This window comes from Molossus molossus, unplaced genomic scaffold (genome assembly GCF_014108415.1).
Source record: "Molossus molossus isolate mMolMol1 unplaced genomic scaffold, mMolMol1.p scaffold_m16_p_11, whole genome shotgun sequence".
NCBI classification, from domain to species: domain Eukaryota; kingdom Metazoa; phylum Chordata; class Mammalia; order Chiroptera; family Molossidae; genus Molossus; species Molossus molossus.
In genome coordinates, this window is record NW_023425346.1 from 25,811,633 (window position 1) to 25,836,559 (window position 24,927).

The 24,927-nt window shown below is 36.9% G+C and overlaps 1 protein-coding gene across 1 annotated transcript in view; it reads right to left on the reverse strand.

Moving 5' to 3' along the window:
* The window catches only part of LRP1B (LDL receptor related protein 1B), a 1,816,022-nt gene extending 1,791,775 nt beyond the window's left edge, over positions 1-24,247 (reverse strand). Inside the window, exon 1 of the mRNA XM_036254023.1 lies at positions 23,218-24,247. Coding sequence (XP_036109916.1) covers positions 23,218-23,401 — 184 coding nt within the window. The 5' untranslated portion in view covers positions 23,402-24,247. The remainder of the gene's footprint in view (positions 1-23,217) is intronic.
* Positions 24,248-24,927: the final 680 nt, after the last annotated feature.

Here is a 24,927-nt window from a genome sequence, read left to right on the forward strand (position 1 = left end):
TCTTCTCTCTAAAATCAATAAAGAAAAAATAAATAAATAAAAACTTAAGGCTATAAATACATTTTAATGGCTCCAAAATGGTTTCTTTGTTTTACCAAAATCAAATATTAATTAATTATTTTTAAAAATATGAAATAATATGTCTCAAATATAAAAATTAATTTATAAGGAGCTCTTCATAAACAAAAAAGTAGATGCATTTTCTAAAGTGAATTCATCTACGATTTTAGAGTCTTTATCATTATCCTAAATTATTTTTCTCAAGTAAACTACTTTTCATTTTCAATTCCATGCAAAGGAATAATACTAGATTTAAGTCTAAGAGAGAGAGAGAGAGAGAGAGAGAGAGAGAGAGAGAGAAAAGGTGATATGGCCAGTCCTTCCATATTCTAAGCTAAGAGTGTATTGACAAGTAATTAATCAACAGATGTTCAATAACTTAAAAGAAAAAGAAATTTACTTAAACATGGGTTGACCACTATGCCCCTCTTATGAGGGGAAAACAAACAAACAGAATTCACATTTTTTTAGAGTCCTTGTCACTTTAATGATTATTTCATGGAACCACTGTTTTCATTTTCTGGAATTGCTTTATTTAAAACATAGTCTTCATGAGACTCTGGAGGTCGAGAGGACTATAAACTAACCAGCTAAATGAGGGCATTTGGACATTCCACACTTTTTCATTGACTACCAAGTAGTCGGGGGTTTTTTAATTTTATTTTTTCAAATATCTTACCTTATGTAATATTAGTGCATTTTTTCATCAGCTTCTTATCACTTCTGATTATATTATATAGAGACAGAAACAAGATAAATTAATTCCTTTTTATAGGGACAAAAGCCCACTATGGATGTATGCATTGCTCCATGCACCAGACATCTAGTGACTATTTTTTTCTGTTTCAGTTTTTGGATAAAATTGGCTGGTAGAAGTTATTCACCAAGATCATTGGAGTCAGCTCATTTGCATATTTCCCCAGAAATGACTCCAGGTGAAGCCAACTGAACATGTCAAGTGGTGGGCGTCTCATTATCTCAGGACAGTTTATCACAGAGACTATGTTCACCCAGAACTTTCTTAGTGAGTGTACAGCAATAGTTTTCTTTTCCAGTAGATATTTGAGAGACGGACATCTCAATTTTTATGTAACAGGATTCTTCTGTTACACACAAAATCAACTTTAAAAGATTCAAGAAAATAGAATGAAGACCTTATTAGCAGCATGAACATCAGTGCACCAGGAAAGAGGATATTTAGAGCGGACTTGGGGAGGGAACAACTGTTTCCCAAAGACTGTTATCGCTTAATGAGATCTGTGACCACACATGCGTTATATGGAATAAACATGGCTCCCTGCTGGCCCCCCAAAGCCTGCTGACAGTTGGTGGTTATGATGTTAACTCACTTTCACACCCTAGAAATGTTTTAATGTCTTTTTCTCCTATTTCTACAATATTGAGACATGGCTTGAATTCACCATGTAGAAAATACAGTAGTGTAATAAAATAGCATTATTTGGACAGTCCCTATAGTAATTATTTGTTGCTACTATTAGTAGTGTTTATTTTATGAGGTCATCTTCTTATATTCAAAATGAATAATTGTAAGAACATCTATAAACTTAATACATAAAGTTTTCAAGTATTTGCTTATTGAATAAATGATGTCTCTTAGTTAAGGAAGCCCGGTATAATCTTGTACATATTTTGCCTAGAACTCCTTGTTTTTATTGCTTTGCAAGAAAGCAAAGTATAGAACATCCTTTTTTGAAAAAAAGACAAAAATAATGGAAAACATACATTTTTAAAAGGTCTTTTTTTAAATATTTTTTCTTTATTGACTTTAGAGAGAGAGGAAGGGAGAGAGAGAGATAGAAACATTGATGAGAAAACATTGATTAGCCACCGTCTACATGCCCCACACTGGGGATTTGACCTACAACCTGGGCATGTGCCTTGACCAGGAATTGATCCGGCGACTTCTTGGTGCATGGGTCGATGCTCAACCACAGAGGTACACCAGCCAGGCAAATGTTAAGATCATTTTATGTAAAGACAGTAGCTAGATCTTCTCTGAGAAGGAAAACATCATGGCCATCAGGCATTCTTCACAGTTCCCCTACCTAAAGGGTAATAATAGTATCAGCAAAGTACTGTGAAAACATTGAAAAGTGATATCTGGTTTGGTCGTTTTCAAATGCTGCACAGAATGATATGTGTAGTATTAAAAGTTACAAAACCAAGCCTTGATTTTAGTCTTCATTCTGATTTTCTGACAGAAAATCTTTAGCAAACAGACTCTGATCAGCAAGCAAACTATCCTTTATGTAAATTTATCACTTAGAAGTATTGAACTTGTCCTCGGTATTGTGCAATCCCATCATTCTTCCTGGAATAACAAATGGTATTTTTCAAAAAAGTATAGTAATAATTGTAGCACATAAAAGCAACAACAGATGTTTCTCCTCCCCTCTCCCACCTGTTTATTTTTAAAGCAAATGAGAATCCTTGTTTTAGTAAAAATAGAAAACAAAAACTCAAATACCTTTGTTTTTTACCCATACAAGCTAAAAAATGTTATTTTAGAGATATCCTCAAGATCAGAAAAGTATTCCAGATTGCAAATAATTTATTCTTTCTCCTTTCTGATTCAACACAGCAGTGTATCCCCACAGGACATGCAGTGCGAAAGTGAAGTCATGACTTTATATTTCAAGTGACTAACCTCAGAAGAGAGTATGAGAATCTACATTGAAATGTATTCCTGTCGTCTACAAGTATCTTTTCTCCTTCATTAAGTAGTCCTTTAGTTATATTTGGAGAATTTTGGATGATTCTTTTAGAGAAGGCTTTTTAAAGTCCACCTTGGAGTCAGTGAATTATAAAGAACAACATCTTCTGCACATCTTACTGTTCAAGAGATCATATTGTATTAACAGTACTGAATTATGACACCACACTGTCAGTTCTTTTATTCTTCACTAACTTTGCACTTGCAATTTTCTCTGTGTAGAAGGTTCCTATCTAGGGCAGCAATAGCTTACATGGCACCATTGTGCTAATTAGAAAAATATATTCACTCTGGGCAAATGTTACCTCAGACTAGGGCACAGAGTTTGGTAAACAGAGTTGGTCTGGATGTCATCCCTCCCAACTGTTGCTCTCCATGGTTCCTTTAAAGACTCTACAACAGCCCTGGTCTTTCCTGCTAGAGCTTCGCTGGTTTCTAAGTATTAATAACTGCCCACTGTGGGAGTAAATATATGTGCATAGTAATAAAATTATAATAATTCTTGGCATGTATGAAGCAGTGGTTTTAAGTTGGGGGTTTATATATCTCTATTCTATACTCACTGCATCCCTTTGAGCTTTTCTCTCAAACATACAAAGTTTCAGCGTTGCACAACTAATAAGCAATGAAGCTCAGATTGCAATCAAATGGAAAGACTTCAAAACTGAATTTCTTGATCTCCAAGCTGATAGCGTTTTGTAAATTACTGGGAACAACTCATTTCTAGGTCCCTGGTTCTTGCATGTACTTTTCTCTCCTGGAATTACAGTGGCAGGGAGGACAGGATGATCCCAAGGCAAAACATCCCGAGAGTGTTTAGAGAAAGAACATTTGGGATAATATTTTAACTTTGTTTATTGGATTATTTAAACCTACTTTATTCTGGAAAGGATTTATGATTAGTGTCTTCTATTTATATCACACCACATGGGGCCATATTAAAACAAGCAACCAAACAACCAACAGTAACTAACAATGAATCAGGCAAAGTTCATCTGTTATTGTTTTTCTGTTCATAGAATGAATACCATTCTTAAATATTTTTATCATGCAAAACTATATGACAGAATTCGACTACAAATACCACCATGATTACTACTACTGGTGCTAATAAACTTCCATTAATTGAGTGCCCACTATGAACAGGATACTAAAGTATTTTCTCAAGATCTCAAGAGCTTATAATAGGCATCATTATTCCTATTTCATAGATAAGGAAACTGAGACCCGAAGAGATAAAATACTGGATCAAAGGTGATACAGCAAATTAGTGCAGAGCTTTTTCTTTCACAATGCTACACCGTATTGCTGCTGAGCACTGTGGCCCAGCAGAAGCTATGGAGCACTATACCGTGGGTCCTGTTGGTCCCTCCTGGTATCTGCACTATTTATTCCCGGTGTATACAAATATCCAACATCACAGCTATTAAGTATACAGATACCTAATATCACCTTGGAAGTATTGCATCCAGAAAGGTTCAATGTGAATCCAGCCTAGCCTGTAAATCTAATATCCAGTTTATAGAAAATATTGGTGACACAGGACCAAAGTAGATAAAATAATGAGGAAATAAGACAAATTCAGAATATATGATATTCTACAGTGAGCAGGATCATTTCAAAAGGTCAAGGTCATTAAAACAATGTGAAAGAAACATTAAGAGAAATAACTAAACATAACACATGATCCATTATTTACCTACTTCTTAAAAGACAAAAATAGTCCTGGCCGGTTTTCTCAGTGGTTAGAGCGTCGGCCTGTGGTCCAGAGAGTCCGGGGTTCAGTTCCTGCTAAGAGCATGTACTTTGGTTGCAGTTTGTCCCCGGTCCCGGTTGGGTCATGTGGGTGGCAGCCATTCGATGTGTCCCTTTCATGTCAATGTTTCTCTCTCTCTCTCTCTTCCTCTCTCTCCCTCCCACTCTGTCTTAATAAAAAATGGAAAAATGTCCTCAGGTGAGGATAAAAAAAAAGACAAAAATAAATATTCTTAAAATTTAAAAGGTATTTATGGAAAACTAGAAAGAGGTAAAATGAGCCAGCATAGTCAAAGAAAAGGGAGGGTAATGAAGAAGATAGTTTTTGTTGGAGGAATCAGGGAAGATGCATTTGTTTAGTCTGTTCCATGATATTTCTCTGTGATTTCCCAGCCTGTACTGAGAGTCCTATTGTCTAAACTCTAACTTTAACAATAGCAGTGTTGAGTAAATATCGCTAGGCAACATCCTCCAGTCATTTCTTACCTGTAAGCCTCTCTTCAGGATTCCATCCTCCACTGTTTCAACCGGCTCTGCAGTGCTCAGTATGAGACTCCACAGTTGGCAGTCAAGTAGACTGGGGCAACAGATTGTTTTGTCCACACAAAACCCACAAGTCCTCCTAGCAACGAGTGCATTAACACAAAGCAATATGTACTACAATAAAACTCCGGTGTGAATTAAAGGATTCTCTGAAGTTAACTGTAGCTCCATGCTCTTAATGCAAAATTTACTCAAACTAGATGCTGATAAAAGGTAAGACCATCATTACTCAGCCAGGGGAAGAAAGATCCCTTCAGGGGTTACCAAATGCAGCCTCAACACATCTTGGTGAGGTGGGAGCCTTTCTGTATCCTTTTCCTTATTTTACCAAGCAGGAAGTAGACTCAGAGAGGGGCTAAGTGACTTTGCCCAAGGACAAAGACTGAGTGAGAATCAGAGCTGGGAATTGAGCCCACTTCTCTCCGTTCCCAGTGCACAGATTTTCTCAGCAAGTCATAATGCCTTTTAGATGGATCATTTCCTAAATGTACTGAGTTGTTAAAAATTCAATATGGGTGTTACATTGCTTTCCACCTATCTCTGTTTCTCACTACCTTACTAGAACTATTATCAGAAGCTAAACGGTTGGTCAAATCAGTAATCTCATATCTATATTTTTTTAGACAATATGGCATTAAAATTGAATATATCAAAACACCTGAGATAAATCAGAGTCTTTGGATATGAGTTTGTGTTTGGCTCTATTCACAGGTGAGGGAGGATACTACAGTGAGAACAATGCAGTTGCAATGTTAGGAGAAACTAAAATGATGCCAAAGAACAAGCCAACCACAAAGATTAAAAAAATAAATAAATACCAATATGGTGTTCATGGTTGACACTAAAAAAGCAAGGAAATAAAAAAGTCATGTAGAGCCCTGGCCAGTTTGGCTCAGCGGTTAGAGCGTCAGCCTGCGGTCTTGAGAGACCTGGGTTCAGTTCCCGCTAAGGGCATGTACCTCGGTTGCAGTTTGTCCCCGGCCCTGGTTGGTCGTGCGGGTGGCAGCCACTCGATGTGTCCCTTCACGTCGATGTTTCTCTCTCTCTCTCTCCCTTCCTCTCTCTCCCTCCCACTCTATCTGTACAAAAAATGGAAAAATATCCTCGGGTGAGGATAAAAAAAAAAAATTAAAAAAAAAAAAGTCATGTACAGTAAAAAAAAGTGGATATTTTAGGCCCTTTGAGAATATTCCAGATACCTGTTTTTATGCAAAGCCATGCTTGTTTCATTAGTTGGAATTTTACCAATTGGTTCATTGGGAATTCTGAACCATGGGCAGGAACTATCCTAATTTGATGGCAATCGCTGGAGACTCATATGTGCTAGCTAACCCACAAATGGTAAGTAAGTAGGCCTATATGTCTTCTGCCTTTGATCATTACAAATATCACCAACTTATCGTTCACTGTGCCCTTTACCAAAGAACTCAGATTCGGCTGTAAAATCTCCTTCAACATAGGTCTGGACAATTAATAGTAAGTCAATAATGGTCCAAAATATAAAAGACATTCTCTGTATTTGGCATATTATTTTCTATTCAATCCTCATTCAAAAGACAAGATATGGGATCACTATCAGCCCCCGGACTCACCTGCCAGGTGTGATCAAAGTATCCCTTTTATACCATTTGCTTGTGCTTCCATAATGTTTCTTGTCTATCTTAGCCGATCCACTGCTCAAGGGCAGAGATGCCCTTTTTTTTTTTTTTCTTAATCCTTAACAGTTTTCTAACAAAAGATTAATAAATATAAGTCAATTGTATAAACTGTCTCTGTATTTTTCTTTAGAAACTTTAGGGACAGTGAAATTTTGAATGCCTTACTAAGCATCACCACCTGTAATAACTCAAATTCAGAAGTATAGTTTTGCAGTTTCAATATCCTATGAAATTCCTTAGAGAAGAGGTTGGTTCCGGGGCAGAAATAGAGAAAATACAAAATGAGCTTGAATCATCTGGCTATGATAGAAAGTAGGAAAGTGCTTGGAAAAGGGTGGTGTGTCAGAAGGGCAGAGTAGCCCATCTGAAAGAGCTCCCAATAGCCAAAGGTGGAAACACTTGGGCAAGAAAATAAACAATGATAGCAATGAACTATGACAAATAATAAATATCTGAGTCTCTACTGACTTAAATAAGTAAACGACAGCTCTTTCTTACAGAAGAATTCCAATTAATGTTTCTAGAAACAATGAGGAAGGCACCACTTCACTCAGGAGTTCAAGGTTAACATGACCAGTAAGAAGACATATTGAGGAGGGTCCACTTCTTGTGTGATGTTCTTATTTAAAATGCATAACCTTGAGAAAATATCAGACAAACCCAAACTGTGGGGCATTAAAAAAAAACAGACCAGGATTCTCCAAATGTACCCAGCTCACAGACAAAACCTAAAGCCAGAGATTGTCCGATTGGAGGTCTGCGGAGACACCGCAATCATGCAACACTGAACCCTGGACAGGACGCTGGGCTGGAGCTGGTCATGAGTGGACAAATTCAGATACTGTCTATCGTTTAGTCAGTAATATTTATTATACCAATGTACACTCTTTGTTTTGATAATTGTATTAGCTATCTAATATGTTAGCATCAGAGAAAGCTGAGTGACGCATTTATGGGAACTCTCTGTACTAGTTGTATACATTTTCTGTAAATCTAAAATTATTTCAAATAAAAAGTTGAAAAACAATGACTGGTTCGAATAATCAGCTTGGCTATAGTAATCTAATGTGGACACAGGTATGGAATCTGAAGACAGTGCGTGGTAGTCGAGCTGCAATGCAGCCGGCTCTTTGTTAAGTCACAACTTTCCCAAGAAAAGAGAAGCTGAAGCCCAAACCTGTGTGCAATCCCATTTGTGTCTCAGCATGATACTCTGTCTACTCATCAGGATCAGATTTCTGACATCTTCATTTCACTACATTTGCCTTCTCCCTTTTGGTCTGTTGTTGTTGTTGCTGTTTCCACATTTCAATAATGATCGGTGTGTGGCCCAGCAATATTGTTTTTGTCATGTGGCTGTTTTACATGAGTTCGCTGAGTGCCAAGCTGACTAAAATCATCTGCATAGCGTTTCCTCGCCATTATTAGCAGAGTTTTGTTGCTTGGATGACTTTCGGTGGCATGTTTCCACTCCAGTCCAATTGGGCCTAATATCACTAACTCTCTTTGGGTCACTAAGAATTTTCTCTATACCTCCTTCCCAACCCTCCCCCACCCAGATTCTGCCTATGCATCTCACAGGGGAGAGTAAGTTGCGGAGGCAGAGATTAGGCACATTGTTCAAATTCACCTTCGGTACTTTTCTTCCCAAAGCCGTGATCTGCAGCAATAATGCACTCCATATTGCAAGGCATTACACTCAGGTCCCCAGGGCCATCTTTGGTCTTGTTGCAATGCACCAAGTAAAAATTAAAATCCAGATTCCACACCTCCCTTGAATTACCAAAAGGCCCAACTATCCTCAGCCCACATTCATACAAGGCCAGACGGCTCCAGTTCCATATCAGCTGTTCTCTTCGACAACATGGGTATTCTCTAGTACACATGTCATCCAGAGCACTTTTTTACCAGCCTGGGTGCTGAACGCTTTTGTGTTTGTAAAACTCCTTAAAGGTCAGTCAAACTTGTCTGAGTGCCATTACTTAAAGTGATGAGCAAAGAAATCTAAGCAGCCTTTTCTCCGAGTCTCGGGGGCTCAGAAGCCATGGTCAAGGCATTCCCCTCAGTGTAATTATTTTTTAAAATGCTACCTATCATTTCCTCTTGCCTGCAGAAGGGTGGGAAAAGGGCAATATTTTTGTTTTGGGTTCCTTTATATGTTGTCCTGCTTTGTAAGAAAATACTATTATTCTTACTCTATAATGAACTTTATTCTCACTTACAGAGTGACTGTCTAGTGTGGGTTTGAGACATGCCTGTAGAGGCCTTAGTGTTGTATTTCAAAGAGAAGAGAGTTTTACTAATCCTCTTTGGCATTCATTTCTAAATCTCGGTGAACTCCAGTAGCTTCGAACTCTGAAAGTTTATTTTTGACTTAAGTGATTTTCTTGCTATTGCTAGATTTGTCAGGTGTCTGGCCAGCTTCACTGCTATTCGCCTGTTGTCCTTGGCTCTTCATAGCAGGTTTAAGTCTATTCCGAGGGGGGCCACACCATTTCCTGCTCAAATGCCTTTGATTATGAGAATGTAGTCAGTATTTATTTTTCACTTTTACCTAAAATATAAATAACTCCCTTATACTCATTTTGAACCTTTTTCCATAGTGCTTTTCCTATGAAAGAGAAAAAGGCCCTTCAGCAGACCTCAGTGCGATGTGAGCGGAGTTCTGGTCAGGGAACATAAATCACAACTCATACTCACATGTATACAGGTGACCCCTCCCCTTCCTGCTGCTTTCAGTGACTCACATTAATTTATTTGCAAACTTTCTGGCACCCCTCTGCTAAAGCACACAGCAAACAGACGCACTGTGAGTCCCAAATTCAATATTCATGCAAAATCTTTCAGCCTCAAATTCCATTTAGTTCTGTCATTTTGAAATTTAATGAAATGTTGGTGCTTATTTCACATTTAACTTATTTCTAGGCATGATGTTGATTTTAGTACTGAAATTTTGGAGCTAAATTATTAAAGGCGCTTTAGACAACATGGGTGAAAAACTGACTGAACTCAAAGTCATACGCAAATTCAATTTCTGTACAGGCATCAAGCAAATGTCTGCTAAACTGCTTGTAAACTCTTTATACAATAAATAAATTGGTTGAGAGCTTTAACTTCAATAGCTTATTCAGTAGTTCTAAAATTTTAAATGCCTGAGCTTTAAGTCTCTTTTTATTTTTACCAAATATCAGCTTGATATATGTCTCTTCATCTTAAATCTAAAGACATACGATGCTTGAAAACTAGGAAACCAGATTAGGTTATCTTTTGAAACACTACTTGTATTGATCATGCAGCATTTTCAAGGTAATTTCTCTGGATGGGGTGAAGTATTTCCTCCATAATGCTGCTACTCATGGTATAAAGTAAATAGTATCCAAAAAGTTTTGACTTTTGGTTCTATAGCCTGTATAGCTGAAAAAGAAACCAAGGGAGAATATTTTGGGGGCTAAACGTGTACTTTGGAATACAGATTTAAATACCAAATTTTAAAACTGAGCTTGACCAGTGTGGCTCACTGGTTGAGCGTTGACCCACACACCAAAGAGGTTGCCCGTTTGATTCCCGGTCAGGGCACATGCACAGGTTGTGGGCCGATGCCCAGTAGGGGGTAGGCAGGAGGTGGCCAATCGATGTTCTCTCTCATAGATGTGTCTATCTCTCTCCCTAAAATCAATAAGGAAAAATATATTTTCGGAAAAAAACTAAATTTTACTTTTTCTCAAGGAAGATAATAGAAAAGATAGCCAAGAGAGAAAAAGAGCAATGAAAAAAAAAAAAAAAAATCAATGGAACCAAATTCCAAATAATCCTCAAATAATTTAGACCTCGAGTAACTCAGTCAGTCAATATTAACCAGATTTCTCGGCAACATGCATTGCTGTCTTCTTCCTCACAGACTCTCTGGCTCTGCCATTTCTGTTACATCAGGGCCTCTCTCCTCTTCCCACTCTCTCTTCCCTTTTAGGCCCAACAAGAACTCAGTAGACCCAAATGGGTTTGGTTTGTAGCCATAAGGAAACTTACCCTGAAAATTCACTGTAGTACAATTACTACACCAGTATTTTATTGCTTGTTCTGGGTTTTGTTGTTTAGTTGTTTCTTCCTTCAGTCTATATTTCATATCGACAGAGAAATTGTGGTTTCTATAGCATTTAGTCAATGAATGTGCGTAAATACAGAAGAATATGCCAAGGCCCTGATTGACCAAGAGGAATACCCACTAGGTCAGAAACTCTTACTCAGTAGGTTCTCCATTACTTGGCAACACTTCTTTCTTTTCCACATTTTTGTTTGTTTTGGTTTTCCGAGGATGGTAATGAGTACAGTCAATATCAGCTCTCTTATAATTTCTTCTATTCATAAGTGAAACTTGACTATCAGAAAAAAATTCTTCTGAGGATTTGGGGACAATAAAAAAAGTTCTTCCTTGAAAATACTGATGACTTTCTCAAGAAAACACACACACACACACACACACAATGTGTCTTCACATAAGCCAATGCCTATTCCTTTGGCTATTGTACTGGTTTAGGTTGGTAGAAATCACAGAAAAATAAGTGCTGCCATATTTACCTATAATTAAAATGTTGTTATGTGTTTTATTTTAACTAAATCCCCAAGGAATACTGTGAGTCAGACTCTACTAATTCCATTCTGCAGAAATGGTAAGCATACTATGGGTTAATAGGGAATATTAATAATATTCTGAAATATTCTGTACTAATAATTCTGAAATAAGGAAAAAAGTAAAGAGGCAAACAACATTGCAGGCCCCACAAATGCCTTATATTGTGAAACATGTTTTATATAAATCAATCAAAGGTGCTGTAAACCAGAATGTATTAATTTTAAAGTAACCTACAATGTTAACCCTAACCTCCAAAGATAATAATCGGAGACTTGTCTGGCTGGTATGGCTCAGTGGATTGAGCGTCATCCCATGGACTGAGAGGTTCCAGTTTGATGCCTGGTCAGGACAGAGGCCTGGATTGCGGGCTCCATCCACAGTTGGGAGTGTGCAGGAGGCATCCAATCGATGTATCTCTCTCACATCAATGTTTCTGTCCCTCTCTCTCCCTTCCCCTCTCTCTAAAAGTAAATATGGCAGCACTTATTTTTCACTTGATAAGGCAAAAAATCTCAATAAAAACATTTTTAAAAAGTAAGTTGAGACTTTATTTCATGCTTTATCCTCCTAATATATCAAATGGTACTGAATTTATTGTTATAAAAACAAAATCTTGCTAAATTAAAAATCTGAGTCGCTCCTCTGCCTTAAACCAACTTCTCTCTCCAGGACAATTATAATAACCCCTTACCTGGATCACTGTGTACCTTCTTGTTCTCCTTCATTCAGCAGTAAGCATGACCTCTTAAATAATTAAGTTGTGTCCTATCACTTTTAGTTAAACATCAATTGCTGCCTATTGTTATCAGAACAAAATTCAAGTGCTTCACTTTGATCTGCATGGTTCTACCTGAACAATTCTGGCTTCACTATAACTATGCTTTCCCCACCTTCCTTTCCCAAACACAGTTCACTTCAGACACACAGACCTTTCTTCTGTCTCTAGAATGATAAATTCACAACTTTCTCTCAGGGGTTTACATGGAAAGCTCCTCCTTCAGAAGTGCTCATAGCTTGACCTCTTTCATCCATTTTGTCTCAGCAAACGTCATCCTTCTCAAAATAGCCTTGTGTGATTACAACCATCAATCCTCAGATCACGTCTCTGAACCACATTTCATTATTTTTCTTTCTTCTTAGCACAAACACCACTTATTGGTTTGTTTATTTATTCATTTTTGGTTCATTGTTTGTCTCAATCCACATTAAAATGTAAGCACCATCAGACCCGTTACACAGGCTAACTTGCTCACTTGCCTCATTCCCAATACCTACAACAGCACCCAACACATATGTATCCAACTCTGTTGAATGGATGAATAAATAAATGAATGACTGCCAACCACACGGGGGGTCCTTCAGAGCTCATATAATTTCAGTAGGAAAAAACTGTGAAAAAAATTAAAGCCTCCTGAAAACATAAAAGATTTCTGTTGCTATTAGTAAGTTATATTGTTAGTGGTCTAATAATGAGTATTTATGTAATACATTATATAATGTAGTGTGTTTTCATATACATTATCCCCGTACCCATGGAAGGTATTAGGAACACTGCTACGTCCTTCTTTTCAGAGGTGGTTAGAGCCATTTTCAGTGAAGTTCTGGTGGGGTTTTCATAAGTACTCAGATGAAAATCCACAGAAGATAAAACGCTCATGTTTTTCATAACCTTATGTTCTCCCAGCAATGAGAGAACAGGGGGTGGGAAGACTGCTAGGAATTTGATACTGAACACTCTCAGGATTAATTTCAAAATCTGACAATAATTAGCAAGTGAAAATAAGAAAAAAACACCCTACTTGGGAAATAACTATAGAATAGAATGTAATCCTAAAATGGACAGAAGCAGAATGTTTGCTTAAAATTTTCTTTACTTTTAGTGTTGGATAAAGTCACCATACTTTCCCCAAAATACGAACCATATGCACTACTATTATGGGTCATTTACATGGTACTGGTGAACTACTAGCCAGCTTTTGTGTTCCAATGACAATACAAGAACTCAGCAGAAGGGCCTGAATTTTGAGTTAGCGACTCTATCTATAAATCTTACTTATTCTTTTTTTTTTTTACATTAATAACATTTTGTTTTTATTCATATTTATCACAGTACATCACCTTTTATTTTGTATAAAATGGTAGCCTAAAACTATTTAATAATTGGCCCAACAAAAGCAATGTTTTTCTGTTTCCTTGTTTAAAAATATTCTACTTAATGACTATATGAATGTATTCATAAAATCGCTTTACAGGAACTTATGTTCTATTGCTAAATGGGAAGGTTTTTGTTTTTTTCATGTAAAGATAAACTCTAATAATTCTGCAACCCAGAGCTCAATTTGTCCCTCATTAATTGCTTTGACTATTATCAATAAAATTTATTTCATCCACACACAAACATATGTTTTCAGACATTCTTCCAGGTTTCTGGTAGGGTCAGAGTGGTTATTGTCGACAACCATACATCCTTGTTCAAGAAAAAAACCTTTCTTTTATATATCAAATTTTATAGTTGAGAGTTTAGATACTTCTGGGTAAAAAAAAGGAAAATTATTATAAATATTTTATATGTCAACTAAGACATACTTTAAGTACCACTAAATGAGTAGAGGATACAGATAGATAACATAGATACATAGATACACAGAAAAAGTTATGTCTTAATAATAGTTCTGCATCATGAAATGTTTTTGATCTATTTGTGAAACAGTGTAAAATATATTGCTTTTTTTATTTTTTTATTGTTGAAAGTATTACAGATGTCCCCCTTTTTCTCCACTGACCCCCTGCTTTCCCCAACCTAGTGTCTGTGTCCATTGGTTGCGCATATATGCATATAAGGTCTTTGGTTTATCGCTTCCCACCCACCCCCACTCTCCTTCCCTGGAGGTTTGTCAGTCTGTTCCCTACTTCCATGACTCTGGATCTATTTTGATCAACAGCTTAGTTTTCTTAATGAAAATCTCAGAAATATGATTCCCATTAGACATGATCTGTAATACTTTCACTTGATAAGGCAAAAAATCTCACCAATGAGCTAACATCATTATCACTATACTTTCAGAGCTTAATTATTTTAAAATGCCTTAAAAATTAATAGTTGACTAAAGTAAATTATTTTAATGAAGCATATTTGCTATTTTAATATTAAAATATACCATTGAAAGCTTCAGAAAATGTATACAAGGTCTTAGATAATCTAAAAACTAAATATTTTTTAAATCTCCAGAATTTCTATTTTAGCAAAAGTTTGAGTTTTCCTAATTGCCTCAGTTACTGCATCTGTTTGGATTGAAGTTTCAATAAATTCTTACTGTGACTCTTCTCTCTCTTAGCATTTTGTCCTTCCTCTCCATATACGTCCTAATTTCTAAAGAAAACAGATCTTTCTAAACTCATTTCTGTTATTAGTCTTATACTTACAGTTTTGCTTTTTTTCACAAGCATCTTAAAAACTTTAGGAACCGTCAAAGCAAGCAACCACAACCAAGTTTTACTTCTCTCTCCTCTCTCCTATTTTTAGTTTCCTTTCTCTCATTTGAAGAAGAAAAGGCTAAGATGACAAACTGTCATTAAAGAAAAACTCAGCGGTAGAAAAATTCTTAGGGAATTATGTATTCGTATTTCTAAAGTTAAGCTGTCTTGGAAGTCTTGAAGATGTCAATGCAATGTGGAAAAGTTAGGAAGAAATGTCCTATTGATTGTAAGAATAAGACAAGAGATGATCTGTGGTACCTTGATCTTACCTAAAGAAGAAACATATTCTTTCTACTAAAATGAGGTCGCATTTCAACAATACCCGGCTTTGGTCTGAAGTCTAAGCCAGCCAGGACAATGAGGTGCATGCAACTCCGGAAGAGATGTCTGGCTGTTAACAAGAATGTGTTGTGAGACAACATGTCATGCCAGTATCTTAGCAAGGCCACGTGCTCTATCTTCTTCAAGAAGCTTTGTTTTTTTGTGTGTGGGTTTTTTTTTTTTTAGTTTTTTCTTTTTTTTCACAAAATTAGAAGGAATCTCATATGAAAAGGTACTTTCTCAACTCCTTTTTCTATAAAAGACATAGTTATAATATTCACATGTATGTGGAAACTTTCATATATATATGTGACTATATCCAATCTTATTTATGAGCAAAATAAGATTAAACAGATGACTCTACAGTAAGAATATATTAATTAAAAGTATTTTCATTATTTCTATAGTAAAGATACTTTTAAAAAGTGCTATATATTTACAACTATTTTGGAATATTTGAGATACCCCAAATGTAGGTAATATATCATTATTCAACAAATATAAGTGGCCAAGTCATTGAACAATATAAGTAACACAATCATTACCAACCAAAGCATTAGCCTTTTGCATTGATAATACAAGAATCTGACCTACTGGGAAATCAGCAATAAATGAGTGGACCATTTATTTAATAATAGCACTGCATGTTTTAAAGACTATAATACTACATCTAATTGCAGGCTGAAACTAAGTTAATGCAATCACATGAGAAAGTTGTTATGGTCATGTTTAAAAGCACACTAAATCCTTTTGTCTATGTTATCACTGAAATGATTTCCACTGTCTATCAAGTAATGAAAGATTGTCTTCACTTTGAAACATCATTTTGGAATGTGTTTTACCTTTTTAAAATATTTTATAAAATGAAAAAACAATAACTTTTAATTAATTCCAATAAAGTAATCAGTAATCTTTGAGCTGAATAAATTCAGAGCATGTATGTGTTCACATTCTTTTAAAAAATATTTGTATTGATTTTTAGAGAGAGAGGAAGAGATAGGGAAAGAGAGAGGGAAACATCAATGTGAGAGCGAAACATCAATTAAACATCAATCAGTTTCCCCCTGCAAGTGCCATACTGGGAATGGAGCCCAAACCAGGCATGTGCCCTGAGTGGGAATCAAACCAGCAACCTTTTGGTCTATAGGAGGATGCCCGACCAACTGAGCTACACCAGCCAGAGCTGTATTTATATTCTAATAAGATTTTAAACTCTTATGCTGTTCCATGATATCAGTATATAGTTTCTACCAAATATATTTAATTTGCCTGTTATTATAGACACAATGGCAAAGGAATACATGATTTACTCTACAAAGTATAGATAAAAGCACTACACATAAATCTTTCAGGGAAATATATCGTTACTGTTATTTTCCATAAAAGTCAGCTACTGGCTTTTTTAAAGAAAGATCAGTTTAACTGTTTTACCAGCTCTATCTGGCTACTAGCTAATAGTTAGATTTTCCTTCAGTTACTATTCAGTTTCATCAGTTATTTCAGTCTGGAAGCTCAGTCAGAATAATTGGGTCTCTACAGAGATGGCCTAAATCAATAGGATGGAGAGAGAAAAACTATATTTTGGTATCATTGAATTCAGAACAGAGTAATAAATAAAACATATTTTCTAACTTGGCCTTATAGTTATGCCAGGGGGGAAGGGAGGCCACCAAATCATTTATGAAGAGAAAATATAGATCTAAAATTGTGACAGTAGCTTATAGTAGAAAAACTTCCAATAAAAAATAAATATACATTTGAAGGTCTAAACTTACTTGTTCTGCAAATCTAACCACTTCATTCCTCTTTGTATAATGTAGAGGGTTCAGAGGTACTTAGAGAGATTAACATTTATTCAAGTGAGAAATCACAGAAGAGTGAGAATGGTGATTAAATATTATGGCAAGCATGATGCTTTTCAAAAGCAAGTGAGGTGAATATATTCACTGGCACACATGTAAATTAGTCCAAAAAGTAACTTTTTAAAAATTCAAATGAACTTTTAGAGATATGTTCATGCTTTTTTTATTTAATGTTTAAACAGTAGAACTTCTTTTTTCAAGGAACTAACAAGCTTTAAATATCTCTTTCCAAAATAGAACAACAGGAGAACGTCCCCAAGGGCTGGAGACTATAAGATTTGTGATTGCTATGTTGCAATTTTATTCCTATGCCTCTAGTTAATGGGTTGTTGTGTAGGTTAAATATGGAGACTAACAATCCATATGAGAATGTAAAGCAACTCCACAGAGGATAACAAACATCAGGACTCTTTTCTGTTTGATTGGTTAGATTAATTTTGTCCTTCCTTCCCTACCAAAATTCCAAACAGGCAAAAACACAAAATCTTGTTGTTTGTCCTATCTGTACATCAAGGTAGTTTTTTGTCATTATTCTTAGATAAATATGCCGGACTAGATTTCTTCAGAGAATGTAAGACAAATTTTTGAACTACCTATAGTAACCATGACTATTTCCTGATAGAAGTTTAGTCCAATATACATTCTGATTAACTGATTATAAAAGTTCTCAACCTTTTGCTTCAGCATTCTAGCTACTAAAAACATTGTTTCAAATTATAAGCATTTGTGCATTTTATTTACTGGCATTTCAGACACAAAGGCATTTTGACATCGATTTCTTCCACTACCTGATTCTGTTACAACAAAACATTTATTATATGAAAATTCATTCAACAGAATAGTGCATGCTGGGAGTTGAAAAATAACTCTTGAAAGTTTCTTCATTTTGTAATTTGTTTTGCAAGAAGGAAATAATCACCAAAATAGACGTATTGTTTTAAATTTTGAAAAACAAATGTTATATTGAGAAAATATATTTCTAATTTTCTGGCTAAAGTGGTGTTTGTATAGATGTTTGTGCTGAGGAAGCCATTTTTTGAGATTATGTGTGTGTGTGTGTGTGTGTGTGTGTGTGTGTGTTATATAAACAGATACAGGCAGTATGCTAGGTTGGCTCCATTTACTAGTAAATTAGTTTAACTAATGACATCACGGTCATACAAACAAGTTCTACTTTCAGTATTAATTCTACTTTCTTGAATGAATCTATCTAGAATGAAGACACATTTCCTTGGTGCAAGCATTGTTTTGACAGACCAACACAGAAGATAGAGAAATCAAGCAATACATCTGGTTGGTACTTTTTACTATGCAGAATCCCTATCTATATCTAGGAAGAAATTAAAGAAATGGGAAGGCACGTTTTATAACAAATGTGAAAATTAATAGCACAGTCATGAAAAAAATCTAGATCATAGTAATATAAGAAAGAAGGAAAGATGTGTGTGTGTGTGTGTGTGTGTGTGTGTGTGTGTATCACCATCATTACCCTTGTAGAAGACCAAATCATGTTTAGTCCAGGTGACTTTTATTTATTTTTAATTGAATTTATTGGGATAACATTGGTTAATAAAATTATATAGATTTCAGGTGTACAATTCTATAATACATCATCTGTATATTGCAATGTGTGTTCACAACCCCAAGTAAAGTCCTTCCATTACCATTTATCCCCATTATAACTTCTTCTACAGCCCCAACTCCCACTTCCCTCTAGTAATCACTATACTGTTGTCTGTGTCTATGAGTTTGTTTTTTGTTGTTGTTGTTTTGTTTCGTTTAATCCTTTCATATTTTCCTCCAGTCTCCCAAACCCCTCCTCTCTGACAGCTGTCAGCCTGTTCTCTGTATCTATGAGTCTATTTCTATTTTGCTTATTAGCTTAGTCTATTCATTAGATTCCACATGTGAGTGAAATCATATGGTACTTATCTTTCTCTGACTGGCTTATTTCACCTAGCTTAATACTCTCCAGGTCTATCCATGCTGTCACAAAAAGTAAGATTTCCTTCTTTTTTCAGCCAAGTAGTATTCCATTGTGTAAATGTACCATAGCTTTTTTTAGCCATTCATCTACTGATGGGTGCTTGGGCTGTTTCTAAATTTTGGCTACTGTAAATAATGCTGAACATAGGGACACATATATTCTTTTGAATTTGTGCTTTGTGTTTCTTCAGATACATTCCCAGAAGTGCAATTGGTGGGTCACAAGGCAGTTCCATTTTTAATTTTTGAGGTAACTCCATACTGCCTTCCACAGTGGTCGCACCAATCTGCATTCCCACCAACAGTGCACAAGGGTTCCCCTTTCTCCACATCCTGGCCAACATTTGTTTGTTGATGTCTTGATGATAACCATTCTGACAGGTGTGAGGTTAAATGAAGCTTATCTTTATTGTACACCCTAAGCTCTGAAAAGAAATTGACAAGGCAAGTTGCGAAAAACTAATGTCCTGAATCCAAGACACTTGCAAACTCAAAGTCTCTGCATGTCTCCACTGTGAACGGCAGGTATCATCTTATTCTTAAGAATATATTAACTATAGGGGGTGGGAGCCAGAAGGGGGCATCAATGGGGAAAAAAGGGAGATGTCTGTAATAATTTCAACAGTAAAAAAAATTTTTTAAGAATATATTAACAATATCATTCATCCCCCATCCTAAGACTTTTTTCATCCAATTAAAAAAATCACTTCGATCTTAATAATTCTAACATAGTTAACATTTAAGTTTTTTGCAATATTTTTACAACTCTTTATACTTAGAGCTTAATTATATCCAGCCTCACATTGACAGAAGTTTCTTCAAATTATTTTTATATTGCAAACATTTTCATAAGACATTTATTATGGAATCAGAAGAAATTATTTATTTTAAGACACTATCATTTTGTCTAAGGATAATTCAATCTCTTCTTTAAGAAACAGTCATTTGAATTCAGCCTTTTCCTAAAATCATTTGGCTTTCTCCCGACTCATCTTTCTTTCCTTTATTCTGTTTATGCAATTCACATTCTTTTCTCTTGTTTTAGCACATCAATTTTTTTTCTTTCTTTCTCATTGTCTCATTTCCTTCTTACCAATTTCAACTTGAGAGAAAGAGAGAGAAGAGATCTCAAAGATTACAGTCATCTCTTCAAAACAAAACTTTTATATTTCTGGATATAAAGAGACAAGGATTGAGTTCAAATTTCTTTGAAGGGAGAACTATTAAAATTTTGACATATACCTGATTGACATTTGTAGACGATTTTATAGACTTACACATTTAAATGATTACAACAGCATGCACTTTAATTACTTGAAAATGTTTCCACACCTTGTAAGACAATAATTTAAAACACTAGTTCCAGGTTCCTCAACAGCTTGCCCCCCTTTTTCAGAAAATTTAACAATTTAAAATATACCTCTTTTTAAGTCTTACTCCTTATCAAGCCATGCTCTGATATGACATGACATTGTTGTATGACACATTGGTTGATCCTAAGTGAACAAGATTCATCCTCCACATTTTGCTGGTAAGAGTTAGAAAAATGTTTCCTTTTGCAGATGGGATGAAATCTAATAAGAACTGACATGTACATCAGCTTAACCCTGTATGAAAATCAATGTAAATTAAGAAAATTAACAATATGGAATTAAAGGACAAATGGATGGGTATAAACTGAATAGAAGCATGCAAGTTAAAGTATTTTGCTGTTTTAAAAAGTCTGAATTTATACTCAAAAACTTACATAGGAAAGAGGAACACAGGTAGAAAGTAGTACAATCATTTCTAGTTCGTCCATACAGCTAAGAAGCTACCCATTACCCAATATGTATTTGGAGAACCTGAAAGTAATTTCTCATTTTCTAGCATGAAGCTCTAACTCTTGCCCCAGAAAACACACCTGTGTAATTCACATGCCTGTTTTATTCTTCAGTACAATTGGCATAAGCCTCTGCAAAAGCCACTCTCATTAACCTCCTTCTTGAATTTACATTCCTATACCTGTTTCAGCATTTCATGAGGAAGTTTGTCATAATGCAGCAGCACTTTTTTTCTAACTTTCAACAAAATTTCTCAGTAATTTTTTTCCTTTTGTCCAAACGGGACTCATCCTTTTCACTTTGGGTAACTGTGACAATTTTAGCGTACTCTCTCTCTCTCTTTTTAAACACTTTGAAAGTTGTGTTAAAAAAATATATATATATATTTATACACACACATATATACATATATATATATACATACATATATATATGGTAAAGTACTGGTCTACAACTATTTTTACTTGTATTATCTGATATAGTACTTCTTATGCAGACAGCGTGATACAACCTGATACTATTTCAGTTCAAGGAGTAAGTAACAGTCCTTTTCCATGTGCCCTGCTTACATATTAGATGTCCCTCTCCCTCATGGAACTAAATTGGGCACTAAATTGCAATCCCTTTTGTTACTTAGTTTTCTATCTCAGAAGAAGGTTGGGGGACTATATGTCTATCTTTTCATTATATTTAAAATTCTCATCAGGTATCCATTCCAATCATTGTAACAACTGCTCTATCCCTCCTAAACACACAGGAAAGAACTGAGGACTTGGATCTAGATGAGGTCAATTTCTGGAGATTGGGGACTCAATCAGAAAGAGCCCAACAGCAGTCTGCCAGTGCCATTATTTGGTAGCACACAGGGCTGCAGAGCTTTATTGTGTTCACCTGCTCTAGTCCAACTTCAAACATTCTTCCTAAGAATGGTTGAAAGCTGATTGTTCCAGATCAAAACATCATCTCAAGTTAAAGCTATGTGCTTCCATTTTATCGATGTAGTTTTCAACTATTCAACACCAACTTCAAGGCAAGTTTTGAAGCTACACAGTTAGATGACAATGATGTGTTTAAAATATCTCAGTAAATGTCTGAAGGAACTCATATCAGTAAAGGAAATGACCTGAGTGGGTACATTACAAAGAATATAATCTGGTGGCCAACAGCAAGTTGGTTAGAAACACTACAGTTCATTCCTCTGTCTTTTCCCATGATGAAGCAATAATTTTTTGGTCAATTCATAATTCGCTTTATATAAACACAGTCATTAAATCTTACATGGCAATATTTTGCCTCTTTGCTTGGCATTGGGATCCAGGTGTCATTCTGATCTTTCTTACTTCTCTTTTTAGTAACTGACCTCCACCTCCCAAACAAGCTGAAATATATCAGTCAATATGAACTCATGATAAAAAGAAACTGAGATCTATGATAGTGATTTTACTTTAAGCAGTTTACTATGCTAATGCCAGCTGCCCAGATATCCGTTCACTGTTTTGTTTCTTTGTTGTTCACCTGTGCAACTGTTCTCAAAGATCATCAAACTTGCACAGGAATTCCTGGATTTCCAGATCCAAAGTTTACAGAATTCAGGTTTCATATAACCCCCATCTCCTCTCTCCTCTGCTCCCCATACACATTCTCGTTGAAACTTCTACCATTCACCAGCTCTTACTTGGAGAAAAAAACAAGGGCAAACGCCAGTGGTGGGTTGTCATCTCCAGGTACCATGAGCTGTGTCACACACCTTCGGAATCAAAAAATAAACAAACAAACAAACAAACCGAAAAGTCACGTTCAAGTAGATGCCTGCGTCCAAAAGCTACCAGAAAGCCTTATCCTCTCAGCTACTGACAGGAATCTCGCCGATCCTCCCCAGGAAGGGGTTACATGAACGCAAGGGGCCTGGGTGGGCGCTTTCGCCTCTGCACAGACCCAGCAGGTGAGCAAGTTAACCTAGGAGCTAAGTTGGGCGAGCACACACCTAACACAGAGAATCCGGAGCCCGCAGGAGCTCGAAGCCCCAGACTCAGCGCGGAGGGAAGTGTTGGAAAAGCGAATTCTTATTCCAACATCTGCAGCGCTTGGGATGCACGGGCAGAAGTGCGCAGCAAGTCCCGACGCCCCCGGGGGGCCCAAATCAGGACCGGGAACCGGCCAAAGGAGACAGCTGTGGGCGAGCCGGAGACTCTGGCACCCGGTTCCGAATTCTGCCACTGCACCCCTCACCCTCCTGGAGGCCAGCGCACAGTGGCCAACCGGATCGGGGAGCGGGGCCGCAAGGACTAAGTTTCACACTCACTTATCTGTCTGCAAGCATCTTCCAGCAGGGAAGCCGAGGAAGAAAGGGGAGGGGGGGTCTCCTTACCTCGGTCGGCTCCCACCGTCAGCACCTTGGCGATCGGCAATAATCCCGAGAGCGTGAGGACGGCGAGGAGAAACTCGGACATTGCGGTTGCCCGGCGAGGAAGCCTGCGCTGGAGACGGCTCGGCGGCACCCTCGGCCCGGCGGCGGCGGCGGCGGCTCGGAGCCCGGAATAGAGCCGCGTCATTTACAAATGTCACTGGAAATTCTTCAGCTCAATGAGCCCAGCCAGTCCGCCTTCTCCTGCCTGGAGCAGGATGTGGAAGGTGCACGGATGCGCGCGTGGGGGAGAGAGTGCGTGTGAGCGCGAGCAGCCGCTCGTGTGTCCTGACTTTTCAATGCAGGGTACGTCTGATCTTACATCACGCAAGAGGGGCAGTGAGATGCCAGCGGATGGGAATTCACTGATTAATCACCGAGCCCGCCACACACCCCTGCGTCGTCCACATCAATCACGTCTATTACTTAGTAAGAGGCGTTTAACACAACAGGAAAATACCACCGCGAACGGAGAGCGCCACAAATCACAATTATGTCGGTCTCCTTGAAGGGAAAGTAACTCCAGGCTGGTTCTGTAGGGATTTGGGTCTATTGAGAAGGGGGAGACTTCTGCATTGGGCTGAGCCAGCCAGACTCCCAGGAAGCTCCGCATTTAACAGCCAACTGGAAATTATCAGCTACAGCGCCGGGATGCTTCTCTCGCTGGGCCAAGCAGTTTTGATCCCTTCTTCCCTGGAAGCTTCCTTCCCAGGAAGGGAGAGCAAGCCAAGTAACTGAGCTCTTAGGGAAATGGTTTCCACCTCCTGACACACAAATGCCACGCTTTCTGAATTGCAGTTTTAACTTTTATGCTGAGTAGCACCTGGGGACAAAGATGCAAAATTTAGTGACTCAGCAGAACCCAAAAAACAAAACAACCCCCCAAAGTCATTATCCATTGCATAATAAGGACGCACAAATAGAAAGAGATCCCTAAGCAGAGAACCACAGAGCAAGAAATTGGCAGTTTGTTTTGCAGTGGATTTCTCTCTTTAAAATGGTAGCTAGAACCATTGTCAACGTGTTTTTGAGGATTTTTTTTTTAATGTTGTTGTTTTGTTTGATTTGTTTTCTCACATAGTACAGTGCTGATTTAAAAACTTTCCTGAACCATCTGATCCACCAAAATGAATCAGTGGAATTAAAAAAAAAAAAAAAAATGAAGTAGTTTGAATGATCATTTACGTTCTTGAATATGATCACCCAAGTACCTAAAATTTAGTTAGCCATTCAAAAATGGCTAAGGAATTAAAACTTGGAAATCTTAAGAGTCGAAGGCTTGCTTTTCCCTTGTAATCTAACATCAATAATCTTTGTCCGAGAACAAGGCTGAAAAATGTTTTGTATTTAACATTTTAAAACCTGAGATGTGTATAAGGGAACATTATAAGAAAAGAACATAACTAGACAACAGGAAGATTGAAAAGCAAAGAGAAGATACTTTAAACACTTCAGTTAGTTTACTGGTTGAGAGTTAGAATACCAGCACTGTGAGCTAGCTGTTATGAGTAAAATTATCCAAAAACATCTTTGGATGCTCCTTAGAAGCCATTAAAATGAGACTGGTTCAAAGAACACAGACATGACTCTAAGGGACATTGCTAAGAATCTGTGAAATGCACCATTTCACACTTACTCTGTGATTAGAAAATGTCTTTTATGCCAATTTCCCAT